This window comes from Cylas formicarius, unplaced genomic scaffold (assembly GCF_029955315.1).
Source record: "Cylas formicarius isolate icCylForm1 unplaced genomic scaffold, icCylForm1.1 PGA_scaffold_10__41_contigs__length_53128322, whole genome shotgun sequence".
In the NCBI taxonomy this organism is placed as follows: domain Eukaryota; kingdom Metazoa; phylum Arthropoda; class Insecta; order Coleoptera; family Brentidae; genus Cylas; species Cylas formicarius.
The window spans coordinates 36,152,886-36,168,731 of record NW_026844214.1 but is presented as its reverse complement, the minus strand read 5'-3'; the positions used below and the strand labels follow the sequence as shown (position 1 = coordinate 36,168,731).

Sequence of the window (15,846 nt, the reverse complement as noted above, 5' to 3'; positions counted from 1 at the left end):
AAGGAAGGATGGTCTTTCCATTCTGTTCAATAACCGCCTAAAATATAATTTTAATTTTTTGAACAGTGATAATTTGGATGTAAATTTAAAATTTTCAATGTTACTTGATGCAATAGCAAACACCATAAAAATTGGTTTTCTACAAAGATCAACGTTCGTCATCAAAAACATGTCCAACAAAAATAGTAATTGGTTTGAAAGGCTCAGGTTTTTAAAATCCAAGCGCTAAAATAAGGTTGAATATTAAAGACAATAGAGAAAATCCATAAAAATCAACAAATCCAACTATCCTCGACAAGCTATCTGGAGAATAATTAACAATAAATATAATTCCAGTGAAAATTTAAATATTGATGATACCATTTTCATTCTACGGCTAAATATATAATTAATAAAATTGAGAGTAATTGAAAGTTCCCATCAATCCTTTGACGAATACTTCAATATTCAAACCTGAGGCCCTTAATGATGTTGATAAGGCTATACGAGAGTTAAAACCCAGTCGTAGAAAAATTCAGATGGAATCAATACCAAAACTATAAAAACTAATTTAGGAAATCAATCAATTGCCACTACATAATTTCTTAAGATTTTTGCAACCGCAAGGGTTTTACCTCTCTTTAAGATCTATCATTGGTTCCTATTTTGTCAAAGATGATGTATAAACACATTCTTAAAAATCAAATTAATGAACACTTTCAGTCTAAGAAATTATTTGCTATAAGCCAATTAGGATTCCATAACGATAAAAGTTCAACTAGAGCGACCACTTCATCAAAGGTTCTGGGGCCACACACGAGACATTTAAAAAAATGTAGAAATCTATAAATTTTAAGCTGATTGCTTGACTCGTATCTCTCTGATCGTGATCAATCAATCAATGCAATCCAACAAAGCAACAGCTTAAATATGGTGTAACCCAACGTTCAGTTCAGTTCAGTATGAGGCCTTATTTTATTCCTTATCTATATAAATTATTTCCATTACGGTCAGGGGAACAAAATTAACACAATTCTATTTCCAGATAAACCCGACATATTACTCTTCAGGTATTCAGCTTCGAGGACAGTAACGAACAATCTTTTGTTTCTCAACTCTCAAAAAAGTTATCCTTATAACTATTTCTATTTAGAAATCTCTGGCAAGTGACATCCAGAGAAACCCTTCTAACAGCTTACCATAGGAATTTTCACTCTCACTTAAGTTACACGATTCCCTCATTTGCTCATTCCTGTTATATTGTCTTTTACGAAATTAAACAAACAAAAAAAATATAGACCTTTACAAGACTGAAGTTTTTTCAACGACCTAACAAGGAATAACAATAACGAAGTTCCAGACTTCAGCCGACTTGAGGGATTGACTTGAAGTTCTTAACTTCAGTCAAAACAAGACTAAAATAAAATACTTCCCCATATTGAATGCCTTTTTCACGTTTGAGGAATACTTCAAATTAGATTTTTAGCTGGGTTGTGTTTTAATTTAATTGTTTTTAATATTAAATTTGAATTGTGCTAATAAATATGATATTATTGGTATCATGTATATTTTAATAGTTTATTTTAAAAAAACTACAAAATTTAATTATTTTATTTGCAATTAATTAATTAAATAGTTCTAATGAGTTGATGGTTTGATAAACGAGTGACCGGGAGAAGTTTATCAACATGTTGCATACGACCATTAGTTTGTGGTTACATTTACTGAGTGGCGTGTGACATGGCTATAAGAACTCAGTGGCTCCAAACTACGGAATATATTCCATAGCTTTCAAACGTGTCTTCTGACACTTTACTCACATTTGTTCAGTGCATAATTGGAAGGGAGAAAAATATATCACGGCAAATGATTAATTTGATAAAATATGCCAATTCATTTGCGAAAACCAAATTTCATTAAATGTATAAGAAAAATAGATAAAGAACTTACTTATATTTTGAGTAAAAGAGGCGACAGATATATTCAATATTAGTTTCTGTCGTATTTTCTGTCATGATTTCGCGGATGTTCTAAGCCAGAGTAGCCAAATTGAAAAGTCTAAATTGTTTATTGTAGTTGACATTTTATAATCACATGATTTGGCTCCCAGTAATAGACTTAAAACTATAAATAAATATGTTTTCCGCTTACGTAATTCGATTCCATTAATTAATAACAAAGAAACATAACAAAATCATTTTCCCCAATATATTAATCGAACCAGAATCGGTAAGCAAACACCGAGCTTTCCATATATCTTTCAATTAGTTTTCCATTTTCTCGTCTCGCTGACAAGCCAAACAAGCATCGTATCGTTTCAAAACGAATCAAGTATATACGCTTAAAGTCAAGGCTAATCCGAGAGGTAGAAAATTTGGCCCAAGGTGATAAGGATAAAGGATAGCTTTTATATTACCGAAAATATCCGCTTTGCAGCTTTTATAATTTCATTATCTCATATTCTGCTTACGCCGGTTGTTGTTAGTTTATGCTGAAGCGTTGTAAGGGGAAATGAGTGAAATTAAAATTAGAAGAAAATCCCGAATTATTTCTAAAGATGTCTTGTGGTTAGCGAAAATTTGTAAGCGCTGCGGTGTTCTCTTTCGTGAATATGAAAATTTCCATAATTTAGTATGCAACGATTTATAAAACTTGTTGGATATTTTGGAATTGGTTCATGTAAGTATATCGAGTTTAATGGATAATTGGAATGCACAAGTCTTAAAAAACCTTATGTTAAACTTTTCTCAACTATCTACTTAAATTATCCACTTACTAACTTAAACCAAGTCTTGTTGGCGTACGGGAGTGATCTAAGCCAAATACGCATGTAGCATGGTAGGTTGCTAATCTTTAATGGGAAGATAGCATGGCAAGAAGAAGAATGGTATGATCAACCTTGAAAATATAAAAGGAAGAGATAAGCTGCACTGTCGAATTAATCTAACAAGATCTTATATTTTGTTAAAAATTTTAGCCGCGTTGTATTTAAAAAATCTCTTAGGGCGCTGTCTGAAATTGAGGTCCGATTACCCTGCACGCGCCTTAAATATCGACCGGTGGGAAGGGAAGTCGATAGAGGTGTTTTATAATAGAAACCTGTGTGGCGATGATGATGATTTAGATCGACTCTAGATTTTTTTCTTGTATAGATGTTTGGTTTGGTCTTATCGAATAAAACCTGGTGATGATTTCCAGAAAGTGCTGATATCGCTATTTGTTCTCTTAGTCTCCTTGATATTTCTCGATCTTGTTTCTTCGATGTATTCTTTGCCACTGTAAACACCTGCTGTCTCCAGATGAATTTTATCTTTAACTGATCGTAGATGTTGTAGACTTTAGGACAAGTAGATAATCTAATTTTGATGTTATGTTTTTACGGAATTTTTGACATGTGATCGGCAACATTTTGAACATACGGAACTACTAACGGAGGGTCAATTACGGAGTTACTTTGTGTAAGTGGTTCTGGTGAAGTGTATTTTTTGGTCGAACATACGATCTCTTGATAATAGTTATTATTCGAGAGAAGAACTAAGGCGAGTTGTGCTAATTCATCGTAAAAACTATATCTTCTACTTGTCTTAAAATCTCCCAACATCTACGGTCTGTGAAAGATAAAATTCATCTGAAGCAAGCAAGTGTTTTCAGCATATCGTGCAGCTGTTGGTAAGAAAACATCGGAGAAAGAAAGAGAAATATCAATCACACTAAAAGAACACTAAAATTTAGTCAGAATTCGACAAACATCATAACAAGACTTGAATCTAGCACTTTTCTCTATCCAAGTAAAATTAGAGAGTTTATTGAAATCATCAAATATCTGAATAACATAAACCGCGAGACAAATATTAATATATCGTCCTTTTTGAATTCGTCTATGAAACAAATAAACCCACCTCCTTCCCCACCTGTTTGAAGAGAAAGGCCCTCAGTTGTAAACAGCGCTCTAAAAAAAAGTACAGCAGCATGTTTTTCGAAAAATACGGAAGTTTCTTAAAAAAAACAATTTTAATCATTATAATAAAATATCAAAATAATATATGTTTAAGTAGTGCATATATTTGCTAGCCGGAACATAAAGTAGAAGAGCCGAATTTGCATTTAAGAGGTTCAATGAGGCCGAAAAGTAATTGCAACATTTTCGGCACGGTCGTCAAACAAAAAATAATTATTTGGATAACTACCCTACTTTTCGTGTACTTTTGTCGAACAAAGCATGAAACTTACACGGAGTTAAGAAAATCATTTATGCTGAGAAATTTTATCTACAATGAAATTAATTTTTTATAACAGAATAACAAAACTTTCCATTGAGAAGGCAAAATAATTACGCAATTTCTCACTGATACGTAAGTGGGAAAATGTAATTTTAAATATGCTTTCATTTGTCATAAGATTTAAACTAATCAGAATTGAAGAAAAAATATTCATTTTTAAATATAATTAATATAAATAATAATAATAATAAATAATATAAAATAGTCGTATGTATAAAAATGTACTCGTTATTACAAAGAAGAAATGTCTTTTAGATTAATTTCTTAATCAATGAAACTATTTTTTGCGCTAGTGCAAAGCGAATACTTTTTGCTGTGGTTACCGTTCCAAAAGATTTACTTTTAGCACGATCGTAAAAAAAAATGATTCGATACAGAATATTCGAAATAGTACAAGAACAAATGAATAGGACCAATCGTAGTACCGGAATATTTTATTTTAATTAACCAATCGCGAACAGTCCCTGTTGTGACGTCAATCTAAAAACCCGTGGCGGGGTGGATTGTGCCAGTGTAGCGACCATTATCGCCTCTTGAGTGTGAGTATTATGTTGAACATGTACTTCCAATATTCGCCATTGTGTAACGTTTACAATGGACCAAGCTTAGATTGATAATCCGACGATGATCGAATTTAGTTATGTGGCCCGTAACTATTTCCTAGCAGAGCTTTTCTCATTTGACCGCTTTTGTGTTTTCGGAAGCAGGCGAAGAGGGTGTATTGCGCTGGCTCTTTTCGTGACGGGAGTAAATTGGAAAGAAATAAAAAGCTTCGACAACGATTCAAGGGTACGGAAATTCCAAGTCGTTTGAGGAATTAATCAAAATTATTTATATTGTTATAGGTGGATGAAATTGTTAACACAACAGTAAATAGCTTTTGGCATGAAGTGATCAGCGTCAATATATTATATATAATTACAATTATATATAATTAATAATAGTAATAATAATAATAATAATAATAGTAATAATAATAATAATAATAATAATAATAGTAATAATAATAACCCGTGGCTGAAGCTGAACTACTATCGGGGGCCGCCCCTGGCGATGGGGTACGCTCGTCAGTTTTTGGACTGAAGAGTATCGGGGAAATAAAATACCCGAGGTGGACAAAAATCAGCACACCGCGAGTTGTGGTAGCAGCTCAACTCGCGTGAACCGCGATCGCTGTCAGAACAAGGTGTAACTGGTACTCGGGCGTGGCAGAGGACCAGACTACCTCTGTTCGGAAGCGTCCTGAAGACCTCCAGTTTGGCGCAGGCCCCAGTGGAACGGGTGGCACTGACCTGCGAACGGAATCCACCAACACAAGCAACAGGAATGACCGAAACAACTCCCTTGAAGAACAAGTTCCGACCCCGCTAAATGTTGAGGACACTCAGCGTCTTCCCATGATCGGGGACAATATTAGGACGGTACGATTTAAATGGTCAGACGACATGAATACTTACCTTTATCGTACCTACCTACGCATAACCGAAATGGAGACCAATAAGAACCCATACGGCCACAGACTACATGAAGCAATGCTTCAAAGATTTCCCGCTCTACAGGGAAAAACCATCCAGAACATCCTAGACCAAAGAAGGCAACTATTTATAAAACACCGGCTTAAACCTGAAGTGATTCAGACTATGAGAATAGAGGTGGCTCTAGAGCTGGGGTGGACAGACGATGTCGCAGCGGATGCTACAACCGAACAACGGGTTGATACCCCAGGGAATGCCGTATTGAAAGGTAGGCTGGCCTGGACCCGCTTAGTAGACCTAGGATACCCAGACTAAGAACAAATCGGGACACCAAGAACATACTTAAATCAATGAACAACGTACTGTCTTTAAAAATTAATAACTGTCATGACCTCACTGTTGTTCATGATCTGGTGTACTCCGCCGCTCTGGCAACCATCCTGCTCCATAGACAGAAATTCTCTCAATCTAGCACTAACTCACCAAAGAAAACACTTAAACTCCCCCCATGGCAGAGAAGACTAGAAGACAAAATTGCGACTTTGAGGAGAGAGATCGGTATACCCACTGAAACCCTTGAACCCAGAAAACCAAGTAAACGGGTCAAAAAGCATGCCGATAACGTGCAAAAAAAATACGGAGACTCTGGAAACCATACTGTGGTCGACATGTTGGATCCGCTAAAGCAGAAACTGCTGGTATACGCAAATAGACTGCGCAGATACCAGCAATCATGGCATAGAAGAGGGGATAATAACCTCTTTAACCGAAGCCCTGGTGCTTTTTACAGAAACTTGGCTCCATCAACTACCGACGACAAGGGCCAATACCCGGAACCAGAAAGTATCAGGGAATTTTGGAGTGGCATCTGGCAGGTCCCTCTCAATCACAAACTTTCGGCTGAGTGGATAAAGTGCGAACAAAAGAAGACCGAAAGAATAAAACTCATGCTGCCTCAAGTGTTCGTCGTAGGGGACCTAAATGAAGTCCTGGCGAAAGCTAAAAACTGGAAAGCCCCCGGACCGGATGGGATACAGAACTTCTGGTACAAGAAATTCACCGCTGTAAGGTCTAAACTTGCTGACATCTTGAGCCTGATACTGAACAACCCTCAGTCTGCGCCACCCTTTCTGACGAAAGGGATGACCTACCTTCTCCCAAAGACAGATTACCCAATTAAAGATCCCTCAAAATACAGACCCATAACGTGCCTGCCCACGATATACAAAATTCTCAATGGAATAATAGCTAACAAACTATACCGACACATGGATGATAACAATCTTTTGGCTGAAGAGCAGAAGGGGTGCAGGCGGCATGCACAGGGGTGTAAGGAACAACTTGCAATTGACAACGTTGTCACCCGCAATGCAATAGCTTCCAAGAAGAATCTCTTTACTGCATATATTGATTATCAGAAGGCATTTGATAGTGTTCCGCACACTTGGCTGCTACAGTGCCTCTCTGTCTATAAAGTCGACCCCAAAATCATCAACTTTCTCACACATGCTATGGACCAGTGGGAGACACAAATAATTCCGAGAAACCAGGGGGCGCAAGAAAAGCCGATCAGCATAAAAATCCAACGGGGTATTTTCCAGGGCGATGCTCTGAGTGCCCTCTGGTTCTGCATAGCGTTAAACCCACTCTCCTCCGCTCTCAATAATCTCAAACAAGGATATCCACTTAATAAAGAACTTAAGCTCTCCCACTTAATGTACATGGACGACCTCAAGATATTCTCGGACACCGAGAAGGGACTAAAACGGCAGCTCAGATGCGTCGAGAACTTTTCAAATGATATTCGAATGAGGTTCGGTCTGGAGAAGTGTAAAGTTGGAGGAGAGTGGCGTCAGATGGACGGCCATCAGCTTACACAACATAGTGGTGGTGGAAAAATAACGACGCTAGATAAATTTGAAACCTATAAATACCTAGGTCTTGCCCAGGCGCGAGGAATAGACTCTAAAAGTGTCAAGACGCTGCTCACCGAGAGATTTAAAGAGAGAGTTAAGCACATCTTAAAAACAAGATTGGCAGGCCGTAACATGGCGACTGCAATCAATTCCTACGCCGTCCCTGCAGTGGCGTACAGCTTCGGCATCGTCCATTGGACGCCGACAGAGCTTGATGATCTGAATAGAACCTTAAAGACAAATCTAACTAAATTCCGCGCTCACCACGAGCTGGCAGAAAGAGGGTACATCTACCTCGAAACATCGGTGGCAGGGGATTCTCGGATTTGCGAATATGCCACAAGACCCAGGTGGAGCGGCTGCAGAAACACTTCCATCAAAAAAGCGAGAGCTCAGCGCTCCACCGAGCAGTGACAGGTCTAGATAGATCACTTACATCCCTCATGTTGCAGGTCACACACTATCAGTGCGACCCTAAGTATTCAATTTTCGAGCTCGAGACCCAGTGGCGGGGAAAGGAACTACACGGCAGATACCCAAACTTGCTTGACAGTGCTGACCTTGACAAGTCTGCATCAGTTGGCTGGCTAACGAACGGCAACCTTTTCCCCGAGACTGAGGGTTTCATGTGTGCAATTCAGGATCAGGTCATACCCACTCGATCTTATCTTAAACACATAATCAAGGACCCGACAGTAACAACAACGAATTGTCGCATATGTGGAGAGGGCCATGAGAATGTTGAGCACCTCATCAGTGGTTGCCGGATACTGGCCCCGACGGAGTACACCACAAGACACTACAACGTAGCCAAGATAGTCCATCAGGAAATAGCGTTCAACCTTAAACATCTAAAAGAGAAGTGTCCGTACTACCGATACTCACCAGAATCCGTGCTTGAAAATGAGGGATTTAGGATATATTGGGACAGAACTGTTCAGACCGATCGCACTGTCCAGCATAACAGGCCAGATATCCTTATTTATGACAAGGCAAATAAGTTGGTGACCCTCGTCGACGTTGCAATTCCCGCACCTAACAACTTGCAGAAGAAAGAACGTGAAAAAAGAGAAAAATACATACCGTTAGCGGATGACATAAAACAGACATGGCGTGTCGATAGGGTTAACATTGTTCCTATAGTGATCGGTGCAATCGGAGAAATACCAAAGTCCCTCAGAACCAACCTGACAACACTCACCGTAAAACCAGGCGCCTACTTTGAAATGCAGAAGTCTGTGGTACTAGCTACCTGCAACATAATTAGAAGAGTTCTTAATCAACCTCAACTTCAATAGCGCACATTTCATGTTTTGCTACTCACCTAGCCGACATGAGAGGACTGCATCTTCCGATGAGAAAATAATAATAATAATAATAATAATATGTAACAATGGTAATAATAAAGAACAGATAACTATTATAAGTACTGAGATATTTGATTTTAAAATTGTAATAAAGCACAAAATAATGCATTGGGTATGCAAGCAAGCGGATCATGAAAAAAAAAAGATCGGATCGGAAAGAAAACTGCTACATAAACATGATTCGGTTAACAGATTGGAAAGAAATCCTTGTCGGGAGCACCATCCAGAGTTTCTTTTTGGAACAAACGATGAGGGTATATTTTGGATACCACCTTAATTGAGAATGACATATGTATTCAGCTGGTCAAATTATAGAAGGTTAAATGTAACAAACTTGCTAATGAAGAAGAGCAGAATTGATTTTCTGATTTCTTGGAACCTGAAGAAACCGGGAGACTTAAATGATCATCATTTACTTAAACAGAGCTAAGTAAACTGTAGTTCTCAATATCGAAACTAGACCGTGGTACGATTATATCGACCAATTCAATTAAAATATAAGTAAAGATGGATCTAGTGAATGCGAATTCAACATTTTAAAACTATAACAAGATAGTTAAATGGAGTTCTCTGAAGTAACCAGAAGAGAGACTGTTTGGTGCAGAAACGGGTTTTTGGAGTCGTTGTTACAGACTTGCATAAATGAAAGAAGTAAGAAATGAGATAATCCGCAAGAGAACTGAATCAAAAATCTTGGCTATGTTAACCATGATTTCGACAGAGAACCCAATTTAAACATTCTGTACTTGGCGCTAGAAGGCGCTGCGACCTATAAAAGCGGATCACGTTAAATTATTATTAGTTTCTGAATAGTGAATAGTAGTGTATATAGTTTTTTGCTCTAAGTGACATTAAGCTTTATGTTGCACGGATTATATTTTTAGTTCAGTTTAGGTTTTTCGCGGAGTCAAGAATCCGAATAACGTTTTTGTTTTAAAAACAACACGGTAATGGAAATTTGAATAGTGCTGTGTATGCAGAAATCGATTTGAAAATAGAAAAACTACAGTATGTTTTGGTTCCGTAAGGTACAATTCAGAAATATGATTGACATTTCCTATTAACTTTAATTATATAGGAACATTTTTATCATTTTTATGCATTTGTCACAATCGGAAATTGAAACTTGTTTTCCCGTTCCAAAAAACTTCTTTATGAGAAGTTCTGAATTAATAGACAATACGACGACAACGACAAGATGCGAGAGATTCCTGGCTACCTACACCATTTACTTAAGGTATGAGAAATGGAAGTTGTCTTTTACATTTGCCAACTTCAGCTCTAACTAAAATAGGTACTGTATTTAAATTGGCAGTTTGTTTTGGCTCATTCGTGAGCTGAAATTTTAGTTTTTATGGTTGTCGCGAAATATTTTGTGATGTGCTAACAAATACGTTCCAAGTTTGCACTTATTGAGGTGATAAAATATTTAAATTTGGGAAATATTTTGAAAAATGTTTTCTGTAAGACGTACTGCGTAGTATATGCAGATAGTGTCAATAAATAATTATGAGTCACTCTGTATATTTATTATCGAGTGTAATAAATAGAGTAGTCTGCACAAAAATATGGGTATTTCTGTAGCAACTAGCCCAGCAATATTTTCAAATATTAATTGTAAAAGATTTTAGCTATTAGAAGATGGGCCAGGGTTTCACGTCATGGTCTACGTAGTTAGTAAAAAACCATTTTATCTAAAAAATAGTCTATATCAGCATTCTCGAGTGCTACGAAAAAATTTTTTTGAATTTGAAATTGAAATGAAAATGGTGCTACGTACGTTTATACGGCATTTCTTATTATATATAGATTTATAATTCTAAATATTAACTGTATATTTTTGGCACATTTAAGAAATTGGATCTGGATACTGGACATCAATAAATTGATAACCTTATAAAAAAGGATAGTTTTTTTCTACATATAAATAAAGTTTCTGCAGCCAAATAAGTTTACAACTTCAAATTAACCAAAACCACTTCTATGGTTAGTTTGAAATTTGTAAACTTGTAAATTTTGTAACAAACTAACAGGCAAAGGCAACTCTACATACAACTACAAGACTACATTCGCACAGCCATACACCACTATAAGAATCGCGCGTGGCAAAATCGACTTAGCTCCATAAATACCACTGATAACTCCCTTTGGCGTTTAACAAAGTGCTTTAGACGCACTTTTCCACCAATACCGACACTCGAGGGCCATAACATGACAGACCGACAGAAAGCCGACCGCTTATGTAACCACTTCGCCGATGTTCACAAACCACCCCCTAACAGTATTCCTGAACACCACGATATCGACAGAGACCCCCCGCACCGCTCTCACCCAACATTCGTCGACATCTTTTCGTCACAATTAACGAACTAACCTCCGTCTTAAAGACCCTTCCAAATAATAAAGCTTTTTACATTACAACATTTTAATCAAAAATCTTCCCCGGAAATGTCTGGTGCAACTAATTTACTTACTGAACGCGGTACTGATTCTGCAACATTTTCCGGCACAATGGAAAACCTCCATTGTCATCCCAATTTGCAAACCTGGCAAAAATCCCACCCTCCCAAACAGCTACCGGCCAATTTACTTGCTAAATACCATGGCCAAAGTTGCAGAACGCATCATCCTCACTAGAATCAACTGTTTAGATTCTGACCAACCCCGAATTTTAATTCGGCTTCAAAAAAGGCCGCTCTATCCTTCACCCCGTGGCCAAGCCTGCGCACGAAACCGTGTTGAAGTATAATCAACACATGACCACCGTCGCGACACTCCTCAACATGGAGAAAGCGTTTGACACCGTCTGGCACGAAGGACTCCTGTACAAGCTTGATCAAATCCTACACCTGCCTCCAAACATAACAAACCTTATTAAATCCTACCTCGCTAATCGAACATTCAAAGTTCGATTGGCACCAGGTATTCCCAAACCGGTCAAATACAAGCCGGTGTCCCGCAGGCCACGGTACTGGCCCCCAAACTCTACACGTTATATACGTCAGACGTTCCCACATATCCCAAAACTACCCTACTACAATACGCTGACGATACCCTACTATACGCACACTCCCACTTGGTAGAGGTCGCCAACAGGCAAATTCTTTTCCATCTTCGCCTCCTCCTCCTTTTTTCCCAGAAATGGAAAATTAAAATCAACGGCCAAAAGACAGAACAAATTATGATGACAAGAAGAATAACTGAAAACAAAATCATCCAAAAGTTAGTCATAAACGAAAGCACAATCAATCCAAAAAAGAAAGCTACCTACCTTGGCATCGTCCTCGATCCCTGGCTCTCTTTTATAGAACACGTCACCTCCAGAATCCAAAAAACATCGGCAGCAATTCAAAAATTATACCCCTTAATTTGTCGCAACTCCCGTCTAAACATCACAAACAAAATTTCTATTTTCAAAACTATCCTGCGTCCAATACTTACTTTCGGTTCCCCCGTAATTTGTAAAATTTCCAACACACAATACACCCGCTTACACCGAATACAAAATAAAATTCTCAGGCATGCCACGAACCAAGGACGACGCGCATATATACGCACGCTGCATGAAGTAGCAAACGTACTGTACATACGTGACTTCATCGTACAAACCGCAACCAAATTCTATTCCACACAAATACACAATTCACCACTGACAACACACATAACACAAAACCGACATATTGATGGACCTTTTAAACATCCACTAATCTATCAAAATCTCCCTCTCTTTTTTGACGATGGACCATAACCCTGAACACTCCCTTCCCCTCACCTCCACACAAATGGGCGTCTGACGCTCCCACAGGAATCACTACTCAATTATTTCAACAAGGTTTTTCCTCGAATAGGTTTCGAAAAACGCAGAAAGATCGCAGTTCATTTGACCAATTGGAAATATTACAACCCTAAGGCGCCATGCAAGACGGAGGGCACAGCACACGAAAAAGTCAGCCTCCGGTCCAGGAAGGACAATGTCACCGTCCGAAATTACGACCGAGGTACGCACTTTCTGTATATATTCATGTACATAATATCTTAGGACTATAAGTTTGATTTGTAAATATAATAGGGAAATATACAATTGAAACAAAAAAAAACTGGCAAAACATTTTATAGTTTTCACTATGTTTCAACACTAATAAGAATAAACTCAAACCGATATTACTAAATAAATTAACGACGTGCATTCGAGAAGCTGAAAAATTGTACCATTATTCATAGAGCGATATCCTATGCGAAATGTATTCTTCTGCAATGCCGCGAATAATTCATTTTTACGATTTTACGATTTTGCTGCAGTGTGACATTATAAAATCATAATTTGGCCATAAAGTGCACTCCTAATTTACCCCGAAACTCGTTTGTAAACGCAAAATTCAACGTTTCGTTTTCTGTTGGCGATATTAATGATATACGTCCCTGCCCGTTCATTATTATAATGTTGTTCTCATTTTACGTGCAATGTTACGCGAAGGTATAATCTACAACACAAAAATTAGAAGTAATTTACAATAAATTCTTAGCCGGGCCATTATGCTCGCTATACCCGAACCGGCAAAATACCGTTAAAGTAAGCTAAAAGCCCTCGACCGAGAAAATATTTTTCGCCAAGTGAAAACAATTTGTAAAAGCAGACATATTCCTCGTTTTTGTCCCTTAACCTCCTCTTATCCTTGGTGAACAATTTTATTACATACTATTTGAATAATTATTATTTAATAGTTTTTTAATCAAGGATAATGTTGCATACTATACTTTTTCTACGACCATTAGTTTTTCGTGTGACATGACCGTCAGAATCGATAAATGTCCAAATTCAAGCCGTTAGTTCTGTCACGTATAGTGACGTAATCAAAAATGATCCGTAAGTCTTAGCCTAAAAAATTTCATCTTGACATGGTTTTTGACACGAATTTCAAAATTGCCAAACAAAATTCCTGTGAGTAATATCCTCGAAAATTGCTCGCAATAAGTAACAGAATTTCAGTGGTTTAACATGTAAATAAAAACAAGTAAATAAATGAATAGATATTGTAAACAATCGTGATAGATTAATAACATAATGTGTGTTCGATTTAAATAAATATGACCAATTTTCGTTAACTTGCTCGACTATTATTATAATTTCATAAGGTCTACGACTTAATTATAATAGGTAAAAAAGAGAACAACAAATAATCGAGTCATCTCTACTGGATCTGCACAAATGTTAAGAGTAAATGATGAATGAAAGTGTAATATGAGTGCCACATCGTTATGACCGACTTCAGCTTTCTACGAATCCAAGCATAGCAGCTATTAATATTTAATTACAATTATATTAATTAGAATTATATTTTGCAAAATGATTCTCTTAACCAGGTGCGTACAACTAAGGCAACCGATTAAGGGAACTAGGAGTTCAATTCATTGAGCCCGAGGAACTATCAAAACTCCCCATGTACTTCCTCAAGAGTACAGGGCTCTGCCAGGGAAGGGAATGAATACTTGTGGGCATAATGGATAGAAAGGTCTGAATGCAACGCCCTGGCCAGGGACGCACAGCAGATAGAATAGGAATGACAAAATTATTAATTTTTTAAGAAGCGCTAAAAATATTAGATGGAATTTTTCACACTTGCAGAGCCTACTGTAATACTATTCACAAATATTTTGGACTTCTCCTGCGTCGGTTTTTGATAAATCAAACTTGTTGACGTTTCGCCAATCATCCGGTTGGCTTTTTCAGAGCTTGATTGGAACTGGCTCGCATATTACTCTGAAACGTTAGCTAGTTCGAGTCAACAAAAACCGACTGAACAGTTTTAGCTTAGACTTAATTGAACTGAACAGTTCAGTTAAGCTCTGAAGACGCCAAAAGGATGATTGGCGAAACATCAGCAAGTTTCATTTATCAACAACCGACACAAGAGGAATCCAGAAGAGTTAGTATTACCTGTGGAACTTTCTTTGTAATGGTGATGTAATGGCTAATCATTTTGCCATTCCTATATATATTAGATTAGAATTAGCTGCGCAACTTATTCAATAATTAGATTTGTCAAACGCAGATTACTTTCGCCCGCACATTCTCAAAGTAGTTCTAGAAAGCAAAATTCTTATTATTGAATAATCAGATATTCCCTTAAAATCTAAACATAAACCAACCGTTACAATACACATACCACTCGCAATAATAACCCAGATGTTAAGAAATAATAATCATAAAAATAAACAATCCTTTATCATTATTCAATGACTTTTGAATATTCTGCCAATAAATTGAAAGAAATACCGCCTCAAGACTGGAGGGTGGGTTCAAGAATTGTCTCAAAATAAACTCACAGAAAATCATAGGTCCCAAAAAGCTCTTGTTTGAATCCGAACAAGGTATTTGCCAAGGTATTTCCCAGTTTTCACATAAAGCTCTACATGTGTCACCGTCAATGTAAATTAACAAATTTTGAGAATAATCTTAATCCTCGTTCACCATAAAAGTGCAACCCGTCATCGATTGTGAAGCACCCGACATTTTCCCGCGTCACAGACGGGGATCGAATTTCGGAGCTGAATTCCGGCATTGATATGATGTTTTTCGGGAAACACAAAGGTCGAGTTGTTCTCCGAAATATTCCTTCTTGTACACATAAAAAATGCCCATCCAACAAAATGGACGCGAGAAAACACAATAACGAGCTAAAGTTTGTCCCCCTCTTTTATTTGCTCTATGCTGATCCCAAACGAAAAAAGTGCGTGCGGTAAAATTAAAAAACAATTCATTAAGAAAATAATGAAAAAGGGCCCACAAATGATGAAAACCAGCAGCACGGCTCGTTAGATATCATTCCGT

General features: G+C 37.4%; 1 protein-coding gene across 1 annotated transcript; it reads left to right on the top strand.

The window, feature by feature from the left end:
- The first annotated feature begins 5,312 nt into the window (after positions 1-5,312).
- Positions 5,313-12,100, top strand: LOC132699228 (uncharacterized). Its single transcript, XM_060665872.1, has 5 exons — positions 5,313-5,317; positions 5,440-5,680; positions 6,250-8,034; positions 8,103-8,891; positions 11,762-12,100. The coding sequence occupies exons 1-5, from the start codon at positions 5,313-5,315 to the stop codon at positions 12,098-12,100; spliced, it is 3,159 nt and encodes a 1,052-aa protein (XP_060521855.1).
- Positions 12,101-15,846: the final 3,746 nt, after the last annotated feature.